Source organism: Glycine max, chromosome 10, assembly GCF_000004515.6.
Source record: "Glycine max cultivar Williams 82 chromosome 10, Glycine_max_v4.0, whole genome shotgun sequence".
In the NCBI taxonomy this organism is placed as follows: Eukaryota; Viridiplantae; Streptophyta; class Magnoliopsida; order Fabales; family Fabaceae; genus Glycine; species Glycine max.
This window is the reverse complement of record NC_038246.2, coordinates 6,416,309-6,442,870: the sequence shown is the minus strand read 5'-3', so window position 1 is coordinate 6,442,870 and position 26,562 is coordinate 6,416,309. Positions and strand designations below refer to the sequence as shown.

The 26,562-nt window shown below is 31.2% G+C and overlaps 3 protein-coding genes and 1 long non-coding RNA gene across 7 annotated transcripts; 2 read left to right on the top strand and 2 right to left on the bottom strand.

Moving 5' to 3' along the window:
• The first annotated feature begins 1,684 nt into the window (after positions 1–1,684).
• LOC100809474 (uncharacterized) lies at positions 1,685–5,526 on the top strand. Of its 3 annotated transcripts, none has more exons than XR_416251.4 (6): positions 1,685–1,926; positions 2,017–2,077; positions 2,151–2,225; positions 3,433–3,531; positions 4,564–4,959; positions 5,218–5,526. It is a non-coding gene; the product is annotated as an uncharacterized lncRNA (long non-coding RNA). The 3 variants fall into 3 exon arrangements; XR_005886600.1 differs by having other exon boundaries at positions 1,707–1,926; positions 2,017–2,073; positions 4,585–4,959; XR_416252.4 differs by having other exon boundaries at positions 1,707–1,926; positions 2,017–2,073.
• A 3,637-nt stretch (positions 5,527–9,163) lies between these two features.
• LOC100795446 (fructose-bisphosphate aldolase, cytoplasmic isozyme-like) lies at positions 9,164–12,634 on the bottom strand. Its single transcript, NM_001255157.2, has 3 exons — positions 12,522–12,634; positions 10,724–10,951; positions 9,164–10,391 (listed from the first exon to the last, which is right to left on the bottom strand). Exons 1-3 carry the CDS (start codon positions 12,547–12,549, stop codon positions 9,571–9,573), a joined length of 1,077 nt encoding a protein of 358 aa, NP_001242086.2. The 5' UTR covers positions 12,550–12,634; the 3' UTR covers positions 9,164–9,570.
• A 5,428-nt stretch (positions 12,635–18,062) lies between these two features.
• Positions 18,063–20,965, bottom strand: LOC100808927 (peptidyl-prolyl cis-trans isomerase FKBP17-1, chloroplastic). 2 transcript variants are annotated; one of them, XM_003536993.4, is made up of 4 exons: positions 20,594–20,964; positions 19,816–19,938; positions 19,226–19,342; positions 18,063–18,445 (listed from the first exon to the last, which is right to left on the bottom strand). In XM_003536993.4, exons 1-4 carry the CDS (start codon positions 20,927–20,929, stop codon positions 18,323–18,325), a joined length of 699 nt encoding a protein of 232 aa, XP_003537041.1. In that variant the 5' UTR covers positions 20,930–20,964; the 3' UTR covers positions 18,063–18,322. The 2 variants fall into 2 exon arrangements, with proteins under 2 accessions (XP_003537041.1, XP_040861603.1); XM_041005669.1 differs by lacking the exon at positions 18,063–18,445 and having other exon boundaries at positions 18,452–19,342; positions 20,594–20,965.
• Positions 20,966–22,107: 1,142 nt separating this feature from the next.
• LOC100791767 (60S ribosomal protein L24-like) lies at positions 22,108–24,072 on the top strand. The gene is given in 5 exon segments (NM_001289354.1): positions 22,108–22,159; positions 22,689–22,764; positions 22,918–23,019; positions 23,280–23,428; positions 23,771–24,072. Coding segments are annotated over 5 exon segments (492 nt in total). The 5' UTR covers positions 22,108–22,148; the 3' UTR covers positions 23,925–24,072.
• The last annotated feature ends 2,490 nt before the right edge of the window (positions 24,073–26,562 follow it).

Genomic DNA, 26,562 nt, shown 5'->3' with positions numbered 1-26,562 from the left:
AGGATGTTTTGAGAGCTTTGTATCTTTACAAGAATTTACAAAAAGCTTTACAAGAAAGAATGAAAGAATAAGTTGCGTAGATAGTTCGTTGTCTTAAACTTTCTTCAAAGCTTCTTCTATATATATTCATCTTCAAGTATTTCTTGTTTTACAATGGTTGGATTTTTCACTTTGATCTTCGTTTGAAGTGTTGAGTTCGTTGAAGCATTTAGTGGTTGCATAAATGCATGTCCCTTCTTCATGCAAAGTCCATGCTAATAGAATAGTGTGTCTTGTACTTCTGCAAGAAAATAACTTCTTTTATCATAGCAAGTCTATAACAACATAGTACGCCTTTTCTTGAGGATTGATGTCTTCCAGACTATGAATTTCATTTATTCTTCACAGGACTTTTACAGATCCTAGGATAATGTTTTTTTGCATAAAAGAATATCAGACACGAAGTATTAATAAAGGTCTTAAATGCTACATCAAATCATCTTATGAGTGCATCGTCTGAAATCTTCATACGCACAAATATAGATCATGATTTGATAACATGCTAGACACAACTTTTATCATTTGTATTTATTCTCATCTAATCAAAATAATTAAGAGTCATGATTCATTTTTAGGATATAAATATTTTTTGACTTAACAATATTTAATGCATAATATTAAGTATAAATCTTAACAAATATATGACATCAAAAAAGGAATTTAAAATCTTACAGTACTAAATGAGGGCATGCTTTTTCCTTATGTTTTATATCAATAATATCATAAAAAATTTAGTATATTTTATAAACCTTTTTTATTTTTTGTTAAAAAAACATTTATTGAAAAAATTAATTTTATTCTGTGACTATCTCCTTTTATATATATATATATATAGAGAGTATCATATGAGAATGATCATCTTATATAAGAATGAGAATGATCAATTTCAACCGTTAGATTAAAATGAAATGTCAAGATTAAAATGAAATGTCAAGATTAAAATATTTTAAATTCAAATTAATGTTTTATTTAATCGTAAATCTCTAAAACATTTACCAAATAAGAAATCAAGTATGTTTAATTTAAGTCATCTTAAAATATCTCAAACCTATCACCATCTTCCATGACCACCACTGCTATGACTGTCTTTGTCACAACTATCATGACTACAACCACAATCATCGTCAACCGTCACCACCATCATGACTATTATCATTGTTACTTCCACCACCACCAGCATGTTCATCATCATTACCATCATGATTTTTGTTGTTGTTGTTGCCACCACCATGATGGTAATTACGGCGGTGGTGGTTGTAGTAACGATCTTGACATAAATTTTTGATAATGAATATAAATTAAATTATTAAGATATTTAATTTTTTATTTAATAAATCTTTTAGAGATTTTACGGTTAAATAAAATCTTAATTTGAATTTAAAATATTTTAATTTTGATCTCTTATTTTGATCTAACAGTTAAGATTGATTATTCTTATTCTCACATAAAATGATTAATCTTATATGATGTATGACAACATAACCACTAGAAAAAAAAAGTTTTCTATAATACCTAAACAACATTGATTTATAGAAAATCACATTGTGGAAATAAATGTGATGATATTTTTGTAAATAAGAGTCAACTCTCTACATTAACTTTTCAACATTGTTTTATGAAAACTGTCGTTAATAGGGGTATAATTAGGTTTTCACCTTTCCACCCTCGCTCTCACCATCGCGCTCAATATCTTTTCAGCCTCGCGCTCTTTCCTCCCGGTGCTATCACCACAGTTTTCCCTAACCATCGCCATTGTTGCTCTCCCTCTCACAAACCTCTGTCTTCTTCCCCTTCTCCTTCACCTCTCTTCTTTTTCCTTCTTCGTGTCGCCGCCACCATGTTGCACCACCGCCTCCCTCCTCTTCATTCTTTATCTTTGTAGTGATGGTGAACAATATAATGCTTCTTACCTCCTTTTATATTTCACCTCAACATATTTGAAGAAAAAATTGATTTTTAGTGAACCCTAACTCGCAGGTTCCGTCGTTGTGGCACTGGTCACCACAACAAGGTGCTCGATCTTCTTTCCTCTTGGTAGGTGAGTCATTTTTTTCCTGTTGGTACTCCATTTTTTCTTCTTTCCCTAATTTGAAATCTAATTTCGGAAGTAGATTCATTGCTGGCAGTTTGGCCACGAAGAACTTACAAGACATGGAAAAATCTTGGTCCATCATCGATAATTAAGAGTAAGTGCATATATTCTTTGAATGTGTTGGTTTTGTCGATTTTTAATTTTATAAGTTTTTGAGATGGTTAAATTGAGTGTGTAGTGTGCATATACTCTTGCATATTTTTCATTGAGAGATTATTGGATTTGTTCTCTTTTATCAAAGAGATAAAAAGAACAAAACAATGTGAGGAGAGTGGCAATAATTTATGTGAGATATTGAGTATGTAAGAAAATTTGTTCCGAGTGAAGAATCATTGTGAAAAGATAGAGAATTGTGTGTGTTGATATAAGGAGAATAAGTGAGTATTGTGTACGCCTTCCAATTCTCACTCACTAGCTCCCTTCTAATAAGGTCTGAGCACACTATAATTTCTTGAGATAGTTGATTTCACAAGGTTGGTGGATAATATTAAGTTTTGGACGTGGTCATGATTAAAGGGCTCAAACAATGGCCTCTCCTTAATTTTCATATGTGCAGTGGTCACTTAATCCTAATATGTGTCTCACATCTCTTTTATAACCGTGGAAGGGATATACAAAATTTTATAAAGCTGCAGTGACATATTTTAATCTTATTGTTGGGATTCATATAGGAAGGTTATACACAGGGTAGTATTCTACTACTTTTTATATTTTAATGATAATGATAATTAGTTGTTAAAAAAAACTATAATTTCTTGAGTTCCCAAGTCTCACATTGCTAGAATTAATTCTCAACATGTGAATTGACGCACAAGTAGTAGCACTACACTACTCAAACCACAAATCACAAACTTGCATCACCAACATCCATAATGGTGAGAAAATCCTCCAAAAAGATCCCAGTTGAGATTCACAATGGTTTCAAACACGGTTCTTATTTCCAAAAACTATGATCATGTAAAGCAAATAGTCTCAACACAAATTGATGTAAATAAAACCCTGCAATAGTTGCTACAGAGTCACTAGTAGGGAAAAAACCAACGATTATGAGTTAGAGTATTCCAGAGCATATTGTATGGCTATGCAATATGGGTCGAAAACCTTCATTGCTAAGTTGTCTAGCAGCCCATTAAAAGGTCTGTGCATGTAACATGGCTTAGTAAAATTTTCGGTAGTACTAACATGACTAGTAAAAGTTTTCTGTTAATATGGTAGTAAGGCCATGTGGGTTTAATATTAAGTTAATTTGTTGGAATTGTTGAATGTTGATAGTTACATTTTATTGGTCTGAATGGTGACAGGTGTTTGAGACTTGGGTATCTGGTCATGCACACATGGGTTCAGGTTTCAACTCCTCAACATCGCACCTCCCAACACCTCCGTTCTAGCAAGCCGAAGAGGTAAGAACCCATAACCCTCGAATTGTTGTATTTTATTAGTTTTATTACAGAGCTTATTAATTTTATTAATATGAACTCTTTTTTTAATTAAAAACCTAATTATGTGTGTCTGTTGAAAATTAGTCAGATTCATGGAAACATAATAGTCTTGATTGAATCATATAATAATTTCTCATAACAGGGTGAAGGAACTGAAAACAAACACAAGAGAAAGTTATGGTATAGGTGTCAAGGGCGTAGTAGAAATTATTTCATTAGTCATTATTGAACATCATTAAATTGGGGATGAAATCTGAGAACTAAAATGAACTGAATACAAATTAGTAACAAAGTATAACACTTCATAGGATAAGAGCATTTGAGATTGAACGCCTTTACAAGGTATTTGTATATTGCTTGCTAAGATTGTTACTATATGCTCTGCATTAGCAAAATGAATTAGTTATTTGAACCATTGATTAATATTATAGATGTGTGTTAAGTATTAATTTGTAGGTTATGTATTGTGAGTAAATGGAACCCTGGATCATTTTTAGGGTTAGGATAGTAGTGATGATGATTCTTCAATTAGAGCAGGAGTGCTTGGATGTGTACAAGAGAAAGGTTGAGTAGGCTGCCAAGTTAAGAGCACAATTACTTCAAGCTCTGATTCTAAGCTTGAGCTGCTTTCTACTCTTCTATAGCACTTGGAAAAAAGAGCTTTGCTGGAATTGTTAGTAACTACTTGACTATGCCTAATATTAGCAATACGCTACACATTATAGATTTTACGCATTTAGAACCTTTTTTCTCCGTAATTTTTATTTATGCAACTGTGACCACAGCCGGACTACAAAAACTCAAAACAATAATGTTTTGAATTGTTAAGGAGTCGCCATTATATTGCAATCTTTGTTATTATAAAATCCTCCTATAATATGTTTCGATTGATGTTTTCTTTTATTATTATTTTTTTATTTTTATTCTTATGTACACTAATAATTTTATAATCAGATAGTAGTTATGCATTCAAACTTACATATAACAAAACAGGTTTGCATGGATTGGTCTCAGGCAAAGATGAATTGGGCAAAGCCCATAGCAAAGTTATAGAACGTACAAGAAAGAAAAACAAGGAACAATCTAAAACATGTGCGGCAATAGTGAGTATCCGCTTCGGTCACAAATGCCATCACCGATGAGCATGCAAAAGGGATTAGCGTGATTGTGAAGGGAGAAAGGAGCCATGTGACGGCAACACCACCGTGGTGGCGTGACACAGAGCGTGAATAGGGGAAAGGAGATCATTTAGAACCGTGGTGGTGTGGGAACTCTGATTTGGAGATCGTTTTGGTCGTGAAAGAGTGAAAAAGAAGACAATAAGGTGAGGAGGAAATAAGCCGCAGGAAATCGCTTCAACATCTGAGTGCGACGCCAGTGTCTGTGCCGGTAGTGAGATGCTTCTATTTTTATGTTCCTTCCTTCCCTTACTCTATTATTTTTTGTTTCTGGTAGGGAGTGATACGTGCATTTAGTAAGTCAAATTTATTACAATTGATTTGCATCTAAACCCTCTGTTACTTCTCTATTTTTTTAACTTCTGTTGAGGTAACATTGCTTATGGGTTTGAGGTTAGGTATTTTGAGTAAATGTTGATGATCTACACTAATGTGGAAGCCAATTCATTCCCTCTATCTATTGTTCCAGTCTTGCAGTATTTGTACAAATGGTGCACACAACATGATTATACGACAAGAAATAATTTGTTACAGTGGCGGCAACTTCCAATGCAACCACTGGCTGAGAAACCAAGCAAAGCATGCTCAACTGAAGGAACAGGTAGGAAAGCCTACAGAATAGAGTAGAACCGTCTAGATTGCACCTTCTATGTGTTTTACTTTTTCTTATTAGTTTATTATTATTTTTATTCACAATTTTAGTATTACTATTTCATGTTTTTCATGTATAAGTGTTACTTGAACTTATTGAATGGAAAATGATACATAATTTAATTTAGGTGGTGCTACAAAGGCTTAAAATTCTATTTTACATTTTATTCATTCACACGATATTTTATACTCTATAAGATCAATGCAAAAATATTAATGAGTCAGTCCAATTGATTTTTCACTAATTGACTTTGAAGAGAAATGAACAGAGAGTGTGTTTGGATGAAAAAATTTAAAATTTTGAGAAATTTTAAATTCTAAGAATTTCAAATACTTCAATTAAAATTCTTTTATTTTCAAAATTTTGTGTTTGGATAAAAAAAAGTTAAAATTATGAGGATGAAAAAAAAAGAAAAAATATGATTGGTATGTTAGTTATACGTGTTCCTCTATGCTCACACCGATATTTTAGGAGCTCAGACGGTGTTTCTTGGAGAAGACTGTAAGAAGATAATTTCAATTTCTCACCTTTTAGAAGGAAATTGAAATTACAGATTTTTAGTTGTTTAAAATTCTGTTTTAAAATTCCAAAATTTTAAATTCTTCATAAAAAGCATCCAAACAATAAATTCTAAATTACAGAAATTCAAATTTTCAGATAAATTACTTTCCTCAGTTAAAATTCTCTATCCAAACGCACTCAGAAAGTAATTTAAACAGAAAACACATTTTGACAACGGGAACAAAATTAGATTTGAAATTTGAATAAGATTGATTCAGCAAGATAGATAAGAAGATATGCCTGACTATCCACCATCTCAACAAAAGTTGAGTGCAATACAATCCGGGCATGCGATCTTGCAACAATCAAATGCTCAACTACACATAAAATCACAAATACATGATCATGCAAGATAAAAGAAAAAAATGGTTAGATATGAAGCAAATTGGAGGAAGGATTAACAAAATAGTAAAAGAAAACAAATAATGAAAAAGGTTGTTTAAGTTGACACTAGCAATATCACTTTAATTAAAGAGAAAAAATGTGGACAAAATTGGATGTTCACATATGTGAACTGTATAAGCTCTCAAATGTTAGGAATCTTGATATATTGTGGGTTTTGCCTTGCTAATCATGTGTATGTTTTCAAGAAATCACCATAAACTCCAGGCACACTAGAGTGATAAATAAGGCACATTGGACTAGTTAACTAGTGTGATATCATTTTGTCTCTATTTTTTTAATTAATTTTAAGTCACAAGACTAAAAAATCATACAGATAAAAGGAGTGAAATGAGAAAATATTGACTATGATTATGTCGGGGGATTGGATGATGGAAATATAGGAATGAGAAGAGTTGCGGAGGAAGATATTTGGGAAAGTGTGACAAGAGACTATTGGGAGAGCACTAGTGAGCTTTGTGAACATTTCATTTGAGTTGGTCAATAAAGTATTTTTTACTATGACTTTGTCATGTCCCTGATTACTTTCAATCTTCTTATTGGTTATCCACATGGTCATTTTTATTATTTTTATTAGTACATTACTAAGTGTACTAATAAAAACGAGCATATATTTTTTTTAAAAATAATTAAATCTATGTCGGTTTTTAAAAATTGTCATAAAAAATTTATTTTCTAACATCGATTTTCTTTAAAATTATCAAGGAGAACTTTTTATGATGATTTTATGAAAAATCAATGTTGAAAGCGATTTTTTCATAAAGAAAATTATCACAAACATAGACATAAATAAGATTTTTTTTTGTAAAAACACAATGAATTCCACATCGATTTTTAAAAATCATCTTAAAAATGTATGTTTGATTTAAAAATTATCATGAAAAGTGATGATCTTTCTATGATTTTAGATTTCATGATGATTAAAAACTATCATGAAAGATCATATAAATAACCGTCAATCCCTTATTTGTAGTAGCCAATCTATTTTAGTTTGTCTTGGTCGAACAACTTCTAAGTTATTTAGTTGAAAAAAATAATAAAATTCATAAATTTAACTTGTTTAAGAGATTATTTATGCTATTTTTTTAAAAAAAAACAATATCACAACAATTCAATAGTAACCTTAGAATAAACTCTTAATTTGGCTTATTTTCTTAAAAACACATGTTGAGATCTTAATATATAAATTATATTAAGTTACATTTAATTTTAACAGTATTTAAATATTTTCAATCAAAAATAAAAATTTATAAAAATGTCTATAAATAATACTAATAAGTATCCTAGAATTCAAAATGGATATTGTAGTCTAATAGATGAAAATTTATTTATGAAATTAAATTTTTATCGTCCTAAATAAAATGTTTTCTTACTTAAATTAACTTGCACTAAATAATTTACTTGCAAAAAGTAATTTGATATAAAATAAGATAGAAAGAAAAATTGAATAAAATAATAATTATAAGAAAAAGGAATTAAAAAAATAAAATTGAATAATATACAATTGTTCTCTGAACTTTCATTTTGTCTCAATAATCTTGGAATGCTTTCTTCAATAGAGATTGCATGTAATTTTTTTATAAGAGATAATCTTAATTAAATTGGGTATATAGTATCATTATTATATGAAGAAAAACTCTCCATCCAGGTTTTTTTTATTAGAAAGAGAAGTATACAAAAATCTAAATTTTATTTTATTTTTACAAATATATCATTGACTTTCACATGTCTCAATTCATTCTTAAATTCCTATTAATGATAGATGAGAAATTCTACTAAAACAACAGTGTAGGTTTAAGATTAATTAGGATTACATAAAGGTTTAAAATCTCACGACATATTTTCAAACATATGACTGAAATGTATGAAAATAATATAAAATTATATCAACTGAGTCTCACATCTTATTTAATAAAAGCACTCATAATTATTTTATAATTTTTAATAAATTTTAACTAATAAAAAATAATGTAATAGAAGAAATATATTAGAAAATATGTTATAACTAGCACTGATCTTTGTAAAAAATGCAACCTAGGATAATTAATAGTACATTTTTCTCTAAAAAAAATAGAGTGAATGGAGGAGGAATGACCATAAATAAACACTTCTATATATCTGCATAAAAAAACACTTTTATATATATATATATATATATATATATATATATATATATATATATATATATAATAATGAGTTGTGAGTAATTGATAATATAAAATAATTAGATATGATACAGGATCATTAAATTCTATAAAAAAAATCATCAACACGTAATATATATTTTTTATTTTTTCCTATCATAATATATTCTCCGTTATACCTATAGTTTTTTTCCCTCTTCTATCTTTTCCTCTCTAACACTTTGTTTGCAACAAATGATTTGAAAGAATTAAAAATAGTGGGGGAAGAAAGCACCACCTTTTGCTTTCTTTTCACAGTTTGGAACATCAGATAAAGAAAGAATGATTGTACAATATATATATATATATATATATATATTCTTTTCTTTCTCTTTTTACATGGTTGAAAAAAAATATTTATTAACTTACATAATTATTTTTTTCCCCACTTTTTCTCTTAAAGCAAATTTTCTTAAGTGTTAACGGTTGAGTAGAGTTTAGTGTACACCAAATTAAACTCTTAACACAGAGAATTGGAGAAATAGTAGGATGAGAAAGATAATTCAGGCTAGTTGTATGCTTTTCTCTAAATAAAATGATTTTCAATTAAACTCTTCTTAAGAAATTAAAAATAATCAGAAAGACGCAAAGAAAGAGAAGAAGAGCAGAGAAACAGTGCACTCATAAGTACCTTTCACTTGTTTTTTATTACAAAAAGGAAGAAGAAAGTAAGCAGTGTAATAATTGAAAAACAAAAAAAAAAAATTATACAAATAACATAGTCAAAGAGTAAAAGCCGATCAGGCCAATGCAGCTAAAGGCATTATTATTCTCACTTTACCTCCTACGACCCAGAATCTCAAACCAAAAACAAACTCATAGAAACCTACAAAACAGCACCATCAACATCCTTAACAATGCAAACAAAAACAATTTGAGCCTCTCTGGAAACAATGCTAGAAGTGTTCTGGAGAATTTCTTTCCTTTTCAGTAGAAATTTTTTGAAAAACACTCTTGAATATCCAAAACAGGCCCAAAGAAACAAACAATTCCATTCCAAAAGAACCAATCTCACACCTCTCTCTTAGTACTTATAATCCTTAACATGAAGAGACTCAGAAGCCCCTTCCCCAAGCGTGGCATCCCCCTTGTAAGTTCCAAGAGTAGCCTCAGAATTCGCCTTGCACCTCACCAGCAACGCGCTTTGCGCCTTGGGGATGTTCTCGTCCTTTCCACCCCACGCCTTGAGCGTGCTCTGCTGCAGCGCCCTCCCATAAGAGAAAGTCAACGACCAGGGCTTCTTCCCCTTCAGCTGATTCATCGCGTTCAAATTCACTGTCGCCTCCTCCTCGCTCTGTCCTCCGGAGAGAAACACAATCGCCGGAACCGCAGGAGGCACGGTCCTCTGCAGCGCCCTCACCGTATGCTCCGCTATGACCTCAGCCTTCACACGTGCGCTTTCGGATCCAGGAGTCACCATGTTGGGCTTTAACAGCGTGCCCTCCAGGAGCACGTGGTGGTCGTTTAGGGCTTTATAGCATGCGGCCAGCACGCGCTCCGTTACGTCGGCGCATTTCGCGATGTCGTGGGGCCCATCGGAGAGGATCTCGGGCTCCACGATGGGGACGAGGCCGTTTTCTTGGCAGATGGCGGCGTAGCGAGCAAGACCATTGGCGTTTTCATGGATACAGAGCGGAGAGGGCTCGTTTGGACCTATCTTTAACACTGCGCGCCACTTGGCGAACCTTGCTCCGGCTTCGTAGTACTTCTTGCAGCGCTGAGCAAGGTCGTCCAGGCCCTGCGTGGTGGTTTCGCCGTTTGTTCCGGCGAGCTCCACGGTTCCCTTGTCCACCTTGATGCCCGGGAGAACTCCTCCTTTCTTTAGTATGTCCACGAAGGGTACTCCTATAACCAATAAAAACAAAATTTTATATTCAAACTAAAAATATAGACACAATTTCAAATTGGATTATAATTACAGATTTCTAATATAAAGAATCAACTATGACCAAACTGCAAAATAGAAAATTAAAATTGTATTTAAGCTTAAAATAATTGTGGACTTCTTAGTTGTAAAACCAATTACCTATTTTATATAAAAAGTAATTTTTGTTGTTGTAAACAATTAAAAACATGTAAGAATGAATTTATACTTTTTTTAAAATCTCTAAAATTCCTAAAAAGCACTTTTTTGAATCTAACAAATTGAACCTTAACAGTGAATTTTGAATGAGCACCTGCAGCGGATTTTTGGTAGAGGGTTTCCTCAAACAAGATGACACCACTGAGGCGCTCAAGACAACCAGGGGCAGTGAATAGGAGCTCACGAAGAATGCGCCTGTTTGTTTCAACATTCTCCACGTTGATGCTCGCCAAACGCTTCCCAATTGTCCCTGTTGACTCGTCAGCCGCAAGGATACCCTTTCCTGGGGTGCCAATGTAACTAGCATTGGCAATCAACTCATCTGCAATTTTACAAAATACATTCATTATCCACGACAACAAGAAAATTTATTATTTGATTTCATTGGCTTCACTGAATGAATATAAATCTAATCAATTTTTCTATATGACTTCTTCGATGGATACATCCTTTTCTATATCTTTGATTTAAAAATTAATTTTGCTGGTAACACGTAATTGTTAGGGGAAAAAATATTACACATAATAAGAATGGATACAATCTATATCTTATTAAAAGTCCTTTTTTGCTGAACTAACTAAATTTTCAGATTTTACATGCAAAATTATTGATTTGAAAATATATTCTTTTAACTTGCATATTGATGCATCTTTTGAAGAGGTTTGTGCCACGTGGCTACCTAGCAACACAGATCTGACTTCTGAGTCATGTTAATTACATGTTGCCGGTTAGTCCAACCAAGAACAGATTAGTACATAGAAAGGTGGTGATCTTGTTCGTTCATGCTTACATAGATAAAACCAACCAAAGGGTATAACGTCCATTTAATATCATCAAACGAAAAAAGAGAAGAAGCTAGTATTAAAGGAGATATATCCATAAAATGTTTAATTAATTATTCATTTTCTCTAGTTTCATCATTTGTATTTTTTTATCTTTATAATTTTAAAGTAATTTTTTTAATTTTATAGTTTACATTTTAATTTTCTTTTAATTCCTGTCATTTAAAAGTAATTTTTTTAATCCTTATAATTTATATTTTAATTTTTTTTTTTGTCTTTATAGTTTGAAAGTGGTCTTTTTATTCTCTATATTTTATATTTTAATTTCTTTTTAGTCCTTATCATTAAAATATGAATAATATTATCAATTACAATTAACTACAAAAAAATTAATAAATAATTTTAATTAATTTATCGCAAGAAATAGTTAATAATTTATAATTAATTTGTAGTTAATTATTTTTGTAAGTAAGATTAAAAAGTAATTAAAATATAAATTATAGAGACTAAAAAGATCATTTTCAAACTATAGGGACCAAAAGAGAATTAAAATGTAAACTATAAAGATTAAAAAGATAACTTTTAAACTATATGGACTAAAAGATAAAATGTAAACTATAGGACTAAAAAAAACTACCTTCAAACTATAGGAATTAAAAGATTGAAAGTATAAAATCCAAATGAATAATTTAACCTCCATAAAAGAAATATATTTAATCGACATGTTTTTCATATGAACAAAACTTACAATCAATTCTCCAATCAAAACATTATTATGAACAGAATTTCAAACTTTCCATTAAAAAATTGTTAAAACAAAGATCTGGATCATATCTATAACATTTTTCTCCTTCTATGCGGGATCATCAAAGTAAAATTCTTAAATTAATTGTTTTTTTTTTTACGTAGAAGCCGCATAAACAAGTAATCCACCACAACCGAACAACAAAATACGAGCAGAAATAAAAACGTTTCCTAGGAACTGAAATTAAATACGATTCAAAAACCATGAACGCATATCTTATAAGGAGTAACAGGACAACAATATAGCATCTAATGAAGAAAAATCATATAGAAAAGAAAACACACAACATAGTGAATACTATTAACCTTGGAATTTGCTCTTGAAGGAAGACATGGTGGCCTTTAGGGGCTTGTGAGATCACACAAGAAAAAGAAGGCTTTGTTAATTTGGTGTGTGTTGTTTCGGAAGCAGAGAAGACAAGTGCGAAATGAGATGTATGAAGATTTATAAAGCACTTGTTTGAAGATTTATAAATAAACAAATGGAAAAGTCAAAATCAATGGGCAAATATGAACCATAGAAGTGGAAGAAATTAAAAAGGCTTAATTGAAAAAAGAGGGGCAAAACAATCGCTACAAACTGGGGGCTTTGGTTTTGATGTTTGAAGTTTTATTTAAGTTGAACATTGTAAAGTCCGTAAAATAAGTTGGACCTTTGCATTGCATCTTCCTTCAATTCATGCTCCACCCGTGGGGTTCCCAATCTTCATCACGTTCTCAATTGCACTTTTTTTTTTTATCTTTCTTTTTCCTTTATTACCTAATAAAGGAATAAAATTTGTACTCCTATATTATTCCTGAAATTAAATCATTGGTTAATAGTTGAAGGAATCATAAAAAGGATTAAAAGGGATATAAGGTGATGAGTTTTAGCGTGAAACTCCATCACTCATCAAGCCTTAAAAAGAATAAAAAGCGAAACGCGAATAATACACTGTCTAGGACAATTACTGTTAATATATTTTTATATTAATTAAACTTTATTAAAAAAATAAAATTGTGTTTTTTTAAAAGAAAATTATATTGTTCATTTGTTCTCACACATGGGACATAAGAGGATTGGAATGTCATTACACTACTTCTGATTTTTCGGATTCCCGTGCGAACCTTCCGTTACTTAAGACCTATATACAGTAGGGCAGTTGTTGATTAGTGTTTACTTTCATAAAAAAAATATAAAGGAATTAGAAAAAAAAAATGAATATAAAAAACCAGAAAGAAAATTAGTATTCATAAATATTATTAGGAAAAATAAAAATTTAAGTACAGTAACAGTCTTCTCTTTAATCCAGAATAGGATCCCCGGTTCTATAACACATGAACACGAATATTGTGATAGTAAACAGTTAAAGTTAAGCTTAAGTTGATGGCTTTTGAATTTTAATGATGTCTACCTATGGTTCAAATCTTCTAGAACTGCGGAGAAACGAAGAAAGTCTCAAAATTCTAAATATAGATTAGTCTTAAACCGAAATATATTTATAAAAAAAAGTTACACGATTTAAATTAAATTCTATTACCGTAAAAAATAATTAAATTGCATTTATATTTTTTTTTATTAATCTGAGTTTTAGTTTTAGTCTTTATATTTGTATTTGTTATTTAGTTATAGTTCTATTTATTAATTTCATGAAATTAGGGGATAGGGTTCCATTTACCCAACGAACATCTCAATTTTAGGTGATTTATAAACGAAGAAGCAATCTAAGTTTCTTACATATAAATAGGACACTACCTTTCTAGTTTCCAACATATACCAGCTTGATTGACTAATCCTCACATGAACCGGGTTCAATCGATTCCATTAGAATTTGGCCTGATAACCAATCCAGTTAACATATTAGAACGGAAATGTCAAAGTACCATTAATAAAAATCGATTTAAGTAAACTGATTTCATTAAAAATCGAGTACTCGTCCAATTGTTTCTAATTTGGACAAGTTGAGCCTGTAACTCCACTTTATTTGATGGTATGAAAAATTAAAAATCTCGTGTTTAATCAGTATATCAAAATCCTTAAGCCTAAATCATAATATTTATGTTTGCATCAACGTCATCTATTTGTCTTGCTACACTAGTCATAAGTTTTTTTTTTTTTTTTTTGTATCAATTTTCTTGCCAATAGTAACATTAAAAAATTAGTGTGGATTTCATACCTCTAACACAATACTTTAATTTAAATATTTTTTTCAATTTCTCTTCACTCTACCAAACACACAAGAAGAGAGTAATTAAAGAGTGAACAAGTAAAGTGGGAAATGAAGAAATAAAGAAATTAAGAAGACAAAAGACGTATGAACCTTGTTACCAAATACCAACTAACAACATATAGTATATTGTACTCTTTAAATGATTAGATATATTGGCTAAAAATAGTATTTCCATCTTCTAAACTAAAGTTTTGACCTATAAATTTTTTTATTCCTTTAACTTTTATTTTATATCACTCTTTTCTCTTCTTTATTTCCATCTTGTAAGATAACAAAAAATTCTATGTGGATCCTACGTGTATTTAACATAGTTAATTGAGTTGAGTGCTAGCAACCTCCTACCAAATTAAAGCGTCATCATTTTTCTTAGGGTTCTTTCCTTTTCCATTGTCTTCTTCTCCATCAGCGACCACGCCTTTTGTAATATACTATTGTTCATCTTCGCTGTACAAACATGTTAAGTTGCATCATATTTGAGAAAGAGACAGAGGATGATGATGCTTGCCCCCAACAAGTAAGGTTTCTAGAATTTCACTAATATAGCACTAATGTTTACCCATGGGGTGATTTAATATCTAAAAAGATTATTCAAGTATATATATGGTTAGACTCCAAAACTGAAAGCTCCAATCCTTCAAAAAGTCCAAAGCTTTTGAACTACCTTTTGAATCAGAGCTACCAACCTCTTCCTCATAACATATAGCAAAATAATATATTCATATCTTAACAAAAAATCTAGTCTCTGATTTTCATTAAAAAAAAATAAAAAGTTCATCGTAATACAATTGTCCTCAGTCCTAGATGTTAATGTAATAAAGTGTGGGATTTATGTAAGTTTTTAATCAATTGCCTGTTTCTTTTCTTTTTAGATCACAAGTATCTTGCATAAAACATAATCTCGTTGAAATCAGATAAGGTAAAATAAAAAATAATCTCGTTAAAATCAGATAAGATAATTATGTGCCATAAAAATTTCCATATCTATTTGAATCATTATGAATAACACAAAATTTAACAAAAAGAGACAATTAAGCATAAGCTCAAAAGAATTTGACGCGCTAACACACACCACTTAGGTTGTTTTGGCTTTATCATTTTGTTATTATTTCTTGTAGATTAACCTTGGACATGGTGCATACAATTTTGTTAAAACTTTTCGTGCGATTTGAGTGCTCTGACTTCTGAGAATAAAATTCTTCAATGTTATCTTTTTCAGACTACCAATGATCCATGCAACTACAGGACCCATGAAGTATTTTCACAATGCAAGGCCAAATGCTTTTTGCTAGCTAGCACATTTATTAATTAAATGGCTATCACTTTTATTATTCTAATACATAATGATCAAAATACATTTTTCAAAAGAGTACAACGTCAACCATTGACTTAAAACATATGTAATTTATTCAGTGCTGATAACGGTCTAAAACAGGCCTAATCGCCATATTTAACAATCAATATTGCATCAATGCATGCTTAGCTTTAATAGTTTTGTATAGCTTTCATTGATGACAAGTTGACAACCAAATGCACATATGGAGAAAACAACTATTTGCTCTGTCTAAAGAAGTATATAAAGTCTGACCTTTATATATTCTTAGTTTTTGTGTGTATATATATAATCAACGCAATACGTAATTATAATTTAACAATTGAATCGATAAAATTTACATATTGTACTATAGAATTATTAATAGGATAGTAATTGGTGTAACTTTATATCAAGATAATTTTGTGTATATGCATTTGTCATTATAATTAATCTGCGACCACAGCAGGAAATAATATAATTATTTTTAGAAGAAGGAAATAATAAAATTATTCGTTATTAAATATAAGAAGTTATAAATAAACTAAAAATAATATGATGTCGATATATATCATCATTCATCATCATCAAACGCTCCATTCCATGCTATGATACAAACTAGTAAACAGAGGTAGTAACTTAGATATGAGCTTTTTTTTAAGAGAAAACGTCATCCAAAATAAATTAATCATTTTTGTTTTCATTAGAAAATTAAACCATGAAAATATAATTAGTTTATTTTCGTTCAATTCAATCAATTTCTGATCAAGACATTGGGGAAAAAATAACTTGGAAACTGGAATCTTGCGGCAAAAGAACAGAATCTTAATAGAATCATCATTAGATACTCCCAATTAACAAATTAAATTGACCTTAAAATTTTCATATAGGCCCAAAAAAGATATAATCATCTGTGAATAAGAATATTATATAAATCAGCAAAAAAATATTATATAATATAATTCCTACACACAGGCGACTCGCTTTATTTCCGTTTGTTACGAAAATTTCAACCAAACATATCAATCAATTTCATAAAATAAAAATTACTGTTGTTAGTGGCCTCTACGCCTCCCTTGTATCGAAAAAATAAATAAAAATTACTCACACTAGGACTGGTACAAATGGGCTGGGCTGCCATGTCACCCAGACCTTGATAATTTCTTGGGTATAGTTAAACGCAACCTCTTTTTCACTAAGTGCACTCCCACTTTTTAATAAAAATCCATCCAATTAAAATCTACTGCTCAAATAGTCAAATAAACCTGCAAATTCTATGTCATGCAATGCTATGTAAGAATTAATGATAACCTTCACTACCAAGTACGCACACAATTGTGATTCTTAGAGCTTTCTCGCATAGCCTTGATTTAATTGAGCATTGAAGACTGCAGATACATCATAGGCTCATAGCAACCTTCTGCAACTTGCGGGAAGAGCTTCTAATTACCAACTTAGAAACCAAATCAGACCATAAAGACTTCCATTTATTTAAAATACATAACATGTTGTTTCTGAGAAGCATCAACACATTACAATGTTTAATGATTACAAAATTCACATATGGGAATAGTTGGCAACCATTCAACTAAAAGCATTAAAGTCAAATGCAACTTTCACAAATCAAATCAAGTTCAAGTTATAAAAGGTAAAGGACTTCCTTCCACCCAAGGTTTTAAATTGTGGTCGCAATTTCATTGTGATCCTTGAAATCATAGGAAATTGTAGACAAATTAATGTGGTCATAACTACAGTGGGGGAGACCCTAGAAACCTAGATGTTGTGACCAAAATTGCATTCCTGAGAGCCCTTTCATAAAACCTTGCCTTCCACCCTTTTTCAACTGCTGCATGTCAGTCTTATAAAAGAGACAACATCTCCCAAAACAGCCATCACCATAGCCATATATGTGAATTTGACAAGGTTGGTCATCATCATGTAACAGCGTGTTTGGATTGGCTTAAGGGACGCATGTATACTTGTATTTTCGCGTAATTGTCTCAAAAAACATGAAAACTATGAATAGCTGCTTCATATGATTTGACGTTAATAATCATGTCATTTAATTCAAACGAAACATGCACTAAGTTTAAGTATAACATCTCATTTTCACCATTCAATTTTCCGCCTTTTTTTTTTTTTCCATTTTCACTCTCATGAAGTATTACCCAAACAGTAATTCATTGACTGAGGAGTTTGTCTACCAAAAAAAGATTCAGGAGTTTGAGGGAATATTAAGTGGTCCATCACTTCAAAACTAGTTACCAAGCAGACCTCATGATATAACTTCACAAACTATAATAGACCAAAACAAAACCAATATGGTAATGCAAAAATCGAACAATATGGCGGTTAGCTTTTACTCTTATCATTGGAAGAGATAAAAAAACTGATCTTAGCATTGCACAATCAAGATCATGCATGGTGATTCATGAACAATATATACCTGCAATTTACAAACAGATAAATGCTAAACTGTTACTAATTGACACACACGCGCCCACCCCACACCCCCCCCCCCCCCCCCCCCTCCCCACCTTCACCCCAAAAAGACTCTTACTCTATTTGCTGGATCAAATTTGATGACTTCACAGATGTCTCACGCTAACCAGTTCAATGTCAAATATAAGTGTCCCTAAAGTGGAGCCTTCTCCATTAGCAAGGCGAGTTGGATTAAAAATGGTAGTGAATAGTCTCTGCCTGTCAAAGAACTGTTTTTTTTTGGAGGAAGGATGAAGGAACACCACAAAACTTATTACTATAAGAACAAAAGAGATTCAAAATATAATATCCAATTTAATTGTTCATCATACAAAAAGGGAGAAAAGAAAAGTCGATCACAATTTCTACCAAATGGGGTAAGATTTACATTTCTTTAAAGCAACTAGTAATTACTTCCATTTAATTACAATGTATAACTTGCCAATGTAAGGAAAAATAATCACAAGATATAACATGACATATGTACCATATGGTACATTCCATAAGTTGTGTTAGATAAACTCCTTTTAATATCATTCTAGTGTCCCTTTTTCTGTTGTTTATGTTTTTCTTCTATAACTCTGACAGCCATGTGACACATTGTGTGTCCTACATGTTTCTGGGAGGTGTTTTTTATTTTACTTTTTAGTGCTTACATTCTTCAAGGGGGTATGGAAAACATGGTATCATCAGGCAATTACAAAGAAATATTAGGACATAGAGTTTTACTAGTTTTCTCTGCAAAGTGCAAACCTTGGTCCAACAACAATGAGTGTGAAGAAGAGATATAAGGTTAATCTAGTGGTGAAGGGAGACGGGAAGGGGAGAGATGTGGTGAGTTCAAATATTCCTATTAACAAAAGTTAACAATACTAATAACTAATATTTGCAGATAAAAAAAGCAGAAGAGTGTGAAGCGAAAGTGATAGGGGTATGATGACTCTACGAATACCTCCTATTGTATAAAAGCACAAACATGCAATAAGTCTGGAGAAGAAAAAGCTTCTTACATTTGGTGGGATGGGCTCTTGTGATGTGTTTTGATACCCAAGTGATGGAGGTATGATAACTCTACGAATACCTCCTACTTTCATCGATCTCACTGCCACATCAATTCCAGCAATAACCTAGACATTGATTCTGATATGATTCAACTCTTCTGAATATGACATATATACATAGGAAATAATTTAATAACAATTTTCAAAAAAGATTAATATAGATCGAAGTCCTACATTTTGACAATCCATCTACAAAAAACTTGGGTGGCAGTTTCACAAAACATAAAGGTCACAAATAATCAAAGTCTTAAAAAGCTGGCCGCGACCGCCATTTTGGCCTCAACATCAAGGTTTCTTGGATTTCTGCTACCGTAGCTGTTGCTACATCAGCCACGTTTGTCTATAATTTCTAATAATATCAATGAGCACAATGAAACCATGACCGTGACCAAAATTTAAGAGCAGAAATATTTTCCTTTACACAAGTGCACAAACAGAATGACAGATAAAACTTGAATCTGCATTAAAATAATGATAGCAAAACCCATTTTGAAATTTGTACTGAAATTATTTTCTGTCAAGTTTTCTCCCTTCCATACCTTGCCAGAGCCAAGGACAAAGACAAACGGATTGGGATCACCATTGTTATCTTTGTGGTCATAGGTTGAGTCAAAGCGCCATCCTTGTTTAGCTGCCAGCCTGCCATAGTAGTGAATTGCAACCTTCAAAATAAGAACAACATATTTACAATACCAACCTAGTCACAACGAATAAAATAAATGAAAAGATTTACATTTTCATGCGTTGAAATGTTGAATCGTTCTATAAATATAATCCTAAAAATTAATGAAATCACCATACACTACCAACAAAACAAATCCATCGTGTCATAAAATCAGCCATATAAAATAATAAACATATACAAGACTTAGGACCTCATGATATTATCCCAAATTCTCATTATTAGACCGACCCTAGTGGTTACATATGATATATTTTGAATAATTAGAAATCACCTTATGTACAAGACTCTTAAAATAATTATTTTAGAAATCAATGTATATATATAAAAAAAATCAACATCTTATCATATTTTTTTATTCCCATTTATTAGTATGGACTATATACCTATTTTATTAATAATTAATCTTCATTAAAAAAATTAATTGACAATAAGATCTCTCCTCCCTTTTCACAATTTATGAAAAACAATAAAAAAAATCTTTAATTACCATATATAGCAAACTATACTTAAATGAAACTTTAAAAATTTACAATATTAGTATGTTCGAATTAAATTCATATATCATACAACATTCGATGAGAATAAGTATTGCATATAATGGAGGGGAGTGTTAGTATCAAGAGGAGAAATACCTGGTCCCCATCTGAGGGAACTTCACCTGAACCATCAAGAAGTTCCAAAGCCTTAACTCCACCAGAATTGGGGATCTCAAAGAACTTTGATACGGGGAACTTTGAAGAAGGAAAGGGAGAAGAAGAGGAAGGAGCTGGGGGAGGAAGTGAGAAAATGAATGCAGAGAAAGTGGTGGAGATGAGAGAAAGAGATAAAGGTCTTCTTGTTGTTGAGGATGATGATGCTGAACAAGTTGCAAACATGTTAATGTTATTACATGGATACTTTGTGTAAGACAGAGGAGCACAGATACGTGTGGCACTTGCAGAGACACAGCGTTCTATTATCGTCTTCATTTTTTTAGTTGTCGTTAAAACAAAGAACAACTTTAACCTTAACAACTTGTTTCATGGCAAATCGCTTTTCAATAATACTGTTTTCTTTTCCTTCTTTGCCCCTAATTTGTTGCCTTGTTCGGATGGAAACGAGACATGCCATTTTAGTTAGTTAACTTAATAAAAGAAAAGAAAAAAACTTTCCTGGAGAATTATAATCAAGAAACTGCAAAACAATTGTCTTATTTCATTCAAGATTTCAGTTTTTTTTTTAAAAAAAACTTTGCAAAATACTCTCGCTGTTACATAATATTATCAAGTATTTAAACTTTAAAGGTAAATAATCATTTGATCCCTAAAAGTGTGAGTGGTGATAAGTTGATTTTTAAAAGATAAAAAATTTAAATGTTGTTTCGAATCTGGAAAAAAAAAAGACAGATTAATTATATGAATAATTTAATAACAAATTAATTTCTAAATTTTTTAATTTAATTTATTGTCAAATTGGTATTTCAAAATATAATTTATGAACAAATTGATGTTTGTACCTTACCATTTAATAACATTCCAACTAAATTTAATAAAAATGATTTCACAAGTTTAATATTAGGATTAATTTGTCAGACTTTTGTGCATTCAAAAAAATTAAATTTAATTTTTTTTATCTAATTTATCATTACCTCCTAACTTTCAGCTACCAAAATAGTATTTACCTTAAATTTTATTCAAAATAGAGTTTAATTTTTTAGAAGAAATAGTATATTTTATACAAAATCTAATTATAAAATATTTGTTCTTACTACATAGATATTTAACAGGAATTCGTTCTATTGTCAAATCATATTAGTACAATGCAGTAAAAATTTATCAGATGTTTGTATAGAATTTTTTTACATGTACAGTATATATAAATTAAATTCTACTTATGTGAATGATTATTAAGAAAAATTATAATTTTACGCAGAGGGATTGTTGTGTAGTGTTCTGTGCTGCGTCTTTCTTAAATTTGTTCATTTTTACTTCCTAAAAACATTTATTTTTTACCCGTGTTCTGTTCTTGCAGCTCACATGGACTCATTCCAGATTCTAATGGGCTACGCTGTTTACGTTAAGCCCAAACAAATGTCTTTGGGCCCGGCCCAGGATTACATTTACGCTGTTCTATATAGGTAGCAGGCATCAAAGAAAATTAGGTTTTTAGGGTTTACACCGAGGAGACACACCTTCAGCAGCAGCAGCCATGGTTCTCAAGTACGTATTCATGGCACTTTCTTCTTCTTCCATCAACTCTTTTTGTAGGATCTGTGATTCCTAAGCTCATCTAAACTCGAAAATCGATTTGCCTTATGCTGTTTGTTCTGTGGAATGGTTATGTTATTTATGTTTCCCGTTTTGTAAATTGGTATATTGTTGTGTGATTGTAGTTGCGTTCTATAGCATAATGATATCTAAATTGAATTGCATTCAACATTTTCCGATGCGCAGGAAAGTAATTCCAAAGATTTACATATGCTGCTTAATAACGTGATTTCATTTCCGCATCAACGCAGTTTCTGAAATTTTGACCTAATTTGGAGACATAGAGACATAATTAGGTTTTTAAAACGCGTTGGAGAACGTGTTTTTCGTTTTAATCAGCTTTTTTGAGAAATGTATCAGACGCAAATACTTGTGGATTGCTGAAAAATTAGATTTGCTAAACCAAATCAGTGTCTTCAGCATTATGTTTGATAAAATGAATAATCATTTTTCTTATTAATATTTGATATTCCTGTATCAGAACCGAACTATGCCGATTCAGCGGTGCCAAGATCTACCCAGGGAAAGGCATCAGATTTGTTCGTGGTGATTCTCAGGTGACATAATATGTTTCTCATTGAATTTTGGGTTGATGTATTGTGTTATTTTGATATGGATGTTCTGTGTACTTTGACAAAATCATCATCAATTTTGATCGTTTTTTACTAGTTATTATACTGATATAGGGGATTTGTTTGTTGAATATACAGGTTTTCCTGTTTGCTAACTCGAAATGTAAGAGGTATTTCCACAACAGGTTGAAGCCATCAAAGCTCACCTGGACTGCAATGTACAGAAAGCAACACAAGAAGGTGATTATTTAATTGAAATGTTTTTAAAGATGAAACAACACATATAGGCATCCTGAACTTGTTAAATCAGAATTAACATTGGCATCAATGATTCTGGTTAGAAAGTGAAAATATTGTTGTCTCCTACATGAAATGAATTTGCCCATATGATTTTGCGTTCTACTTGGTTATTCCTCATATAAACAGGTGACTTTGCTACAAGTAATTCTGCATTGTTTGCTTGCATTTTAATTGATTGTTTGTGTTCATGTGTTGTGTAGGACATTGCTCAAGAAGCTGTGAAGAAAAGAAGACGTGCTGCCAAAAAGCCTTACTCCAGGTCCATTGTCGGTGCCACTTTGGAAGTTATCCAGAAAAAGAGAGCTGAGAAGCCAGAAGTTCGAGATGCAAATAGGGAAGCTGCCCTTCGGTGTGTTTTTGTTTTTTGTCTCTGCATACTCTGTTTGGATTCGGCTCTTACATTGGAGGATAAAGTACAGTTATAATTATTAATAAGAAAATAATTGGCCGAGAATTTACATACACATCTATAACAAGCTTTAAAGTTGTTAGGATCTCAGCCATTTGTTTTCTGATCCTCCAAGTGTATCTCTCACTATAGGGGCTTAATTTCTCCTTTTTAATTCCCTTCAACATTTCTAGCATTTTGTGTGTATAGATATATATTTACTATAATCATCATTCGGAGCCTCAATTTTAACTGCTCTTTTTGCTTTCAAATATATGTATCTGAATCTACGATGTGATGCAGTGAAATTAAGGAGAGGAACAAGAAAACAAAGGATGAGAAGAAGGCTAAGAAAGCAGAGTTTGCCAAGTCCCAAAAATCACAAGGGAAAGGAAATGTTTCGAAGGGTGCCATGCCCAAAGGTCCCAAACTTGGTGGTGGAGGCGGGAAACGCTGAGCCTTTACTTTGGTTCCCATTTTTTGCTACATTTAAAATAGTGTTGTTTTGAATCTGTACTATTTTACTGTTTTATTAAACCTTTGTTTGGAGCTTGTGAAGGTACCTTGTTATTGAATGGATTTAGCCATCAGTTTTATATTCTTAAGCTAATCATCTTTTGCAATGTCTTTGTGAGATGGTTTGTGTTTGGTTGTGAGTTTGTCTTGTCTAACTGAGGAGATGGAGTGCATTTGCTCATATTTTGCATTTGTTTTTCGATCATTCGAAGCATTGGCTAACCTTTTTGTTCCCAAACTTGATTTTGATTTCTAGCAACACTCGCATACAAGTTATGTTAACAAAAGTTAAAAAAAAAAAATATATATATATATATATATATATATACTTATAATTTTGAGTTGTTTTATTTATACAATTTTGAAAATTGTAATACTATGTGTTTTTATCTCTTATACTCTATTTTTCGTTATATATTTTATACTTTTTAAAATTTTTATTTTACTTTGTTTAAGCTTCTTATTTATTAATATTATTACTTTTATATTAAAACATAAAAAGCCTGTGGCGACCTGCGATAAAGCTGTTTAACCTGTGGGTTAAGTGGGATGAGCTAAAAAGTCTGCAATTTAAATGGGTCCAGAATATTAGTGTCTGTGCGGGTTGTAGTTTTGTGGGTGGTGCGTGTGTCAAAGTCTGTTTGTCCAGCTCTAGGTTCAAGAAGATATTGCTGGTCATCAAATTCCAAATTGCCTACAAATGTATGCAAACTTGCAGTAAGACGTTACATTTGATGACAACCATAGAATTTTGGAAGCTTGGGCTTTGTTGCATCTTCGAAGTTCCTTTTGGTGCTTGTTTCCGTTTAAGATTGTCTCTCCTTCAAGATTCATGGTTTGAACATAGCAAACTGTATCATCATAAATCCATAACTTGGTGAAAGTGATGAGATTAACAACAAAAATAATCTTTATCCACCTTCAGTATGTTTCCAACTCTTAAATCCCTCCATTTAGAATAGTCAAAAACACTACCTGCACGATGGACTTTGTGTTGTTCATATCTTGATGCAATCTTAATACTATTGATTAAAAAATGATCAAGAGTAGCAGAAAAAGTAACTAACTATAGGTTAAAATTAGAGGCATTAAAATAACATGGTTGCCTTGTATCAATTTTTTTTTTTTTTACATATATGTGCTTATATTAGAAAAGGTATTCCTTCTATATAAAAAAAAAAAAAAAAGGTATTCGAGCAATGTGCACACTCCTAACATAAGTATAAGACTCGAGTTTTGTGTACAAACTACTTTGCCTCTCAACAAATTTTAGTGTTAAGATAACTTTCTATCTCAAATATGCAATATGCAGAAGAGAACACTACATAAGAACTTTGTATCATAAACAAAAACTTAAAAAAATGTATTATAGAACAATATACTTGAGGAACACAAATTTAAAAGACAACCAAGAAAGATAGTTGCTTACAAAAAGACAACTAGTAAAACAATTTCTCAATAAAAAAGAGTAATTTATTTCATAACTAATTCTATTAATGTTTAAAAGATAACTTATATTTGTAATTAATTATAATTTTTTTCTTCATTATTAATTTGTATTTAAGGCATTCTCAGGGATAGTCCTCACTATTCATTTTTTCATTTTTAATTCCATTTGTTATCTCTTCATCTTCCTTTATCTTATATGACAATTTCGTCCTCTCTCACTTGTGTCTTCTACTCCCACATCTCTTCAATTAGGTTCTTCAAACCAACTCTTACCCAATGTTATCAAAATCAAATCGATCATCGATTTAGTTGGGATACTCAATTGATGGGTCATTTGGTTAAACCAATGAGGCATTGGTTGAATTGCATGAACCATTTATGTGTGTTTTGAAATATCTCATGCGATATGATGCTTGAATGTTGTTGTTTGTTGTGCCTATTTCTATGTTTATCCTCCAAAAAAGACAAAGTCCTTTTTATAGTATTTTAAATTACATATAGAGTTTTTCTTTGGGCACTAACACTACCAGCAAAATTTCTAAATCCCAATAGTACCCCTCCCTTATAACTACTTGTTCTGTGCTTTCCTTATTCACACAACATTTTTTATTTCCTTCACCGTCGTTCTTGTGAGAGATCTTTCGTAAGAGTTGTTCGCTTGTTGTTGTGTCCTCTTTGTGGAGGTGCGTTGTTTATAGTGATTCGTCAGCAAGTGATGGTTTCGTCGGTGGTTGGTTTTGCCATTAACACCAGAGGTAAGTTGTTGATTTGATTTATTTTTTGCGTAATACTTACGCATTGATAATCCGTAAACTTTACATAACTTACGGATTGGTAATCCTTAAGAAACTTATGGATTGCCAATTCATAAGAAGCATACGGATTGACAATCCGTAAACTTCTTACGGATTACCAATCTATAAGAAGCTTACGGATTGCAAATTCATAAGTTCTTTTTAAATTTTTTTTGTTATTTTTATATATTTGTTTTATTTTTTAATTAGATAAAATTAGAATTGTTAATTAAAAAACTTTTAAATAAATATAGTTTCAATATTCATTCAAAATTTGTAGTTTGTATAGTTTGAAAGTGATACTAATGTGAAAAGAATTTATACACAATTTTTTTT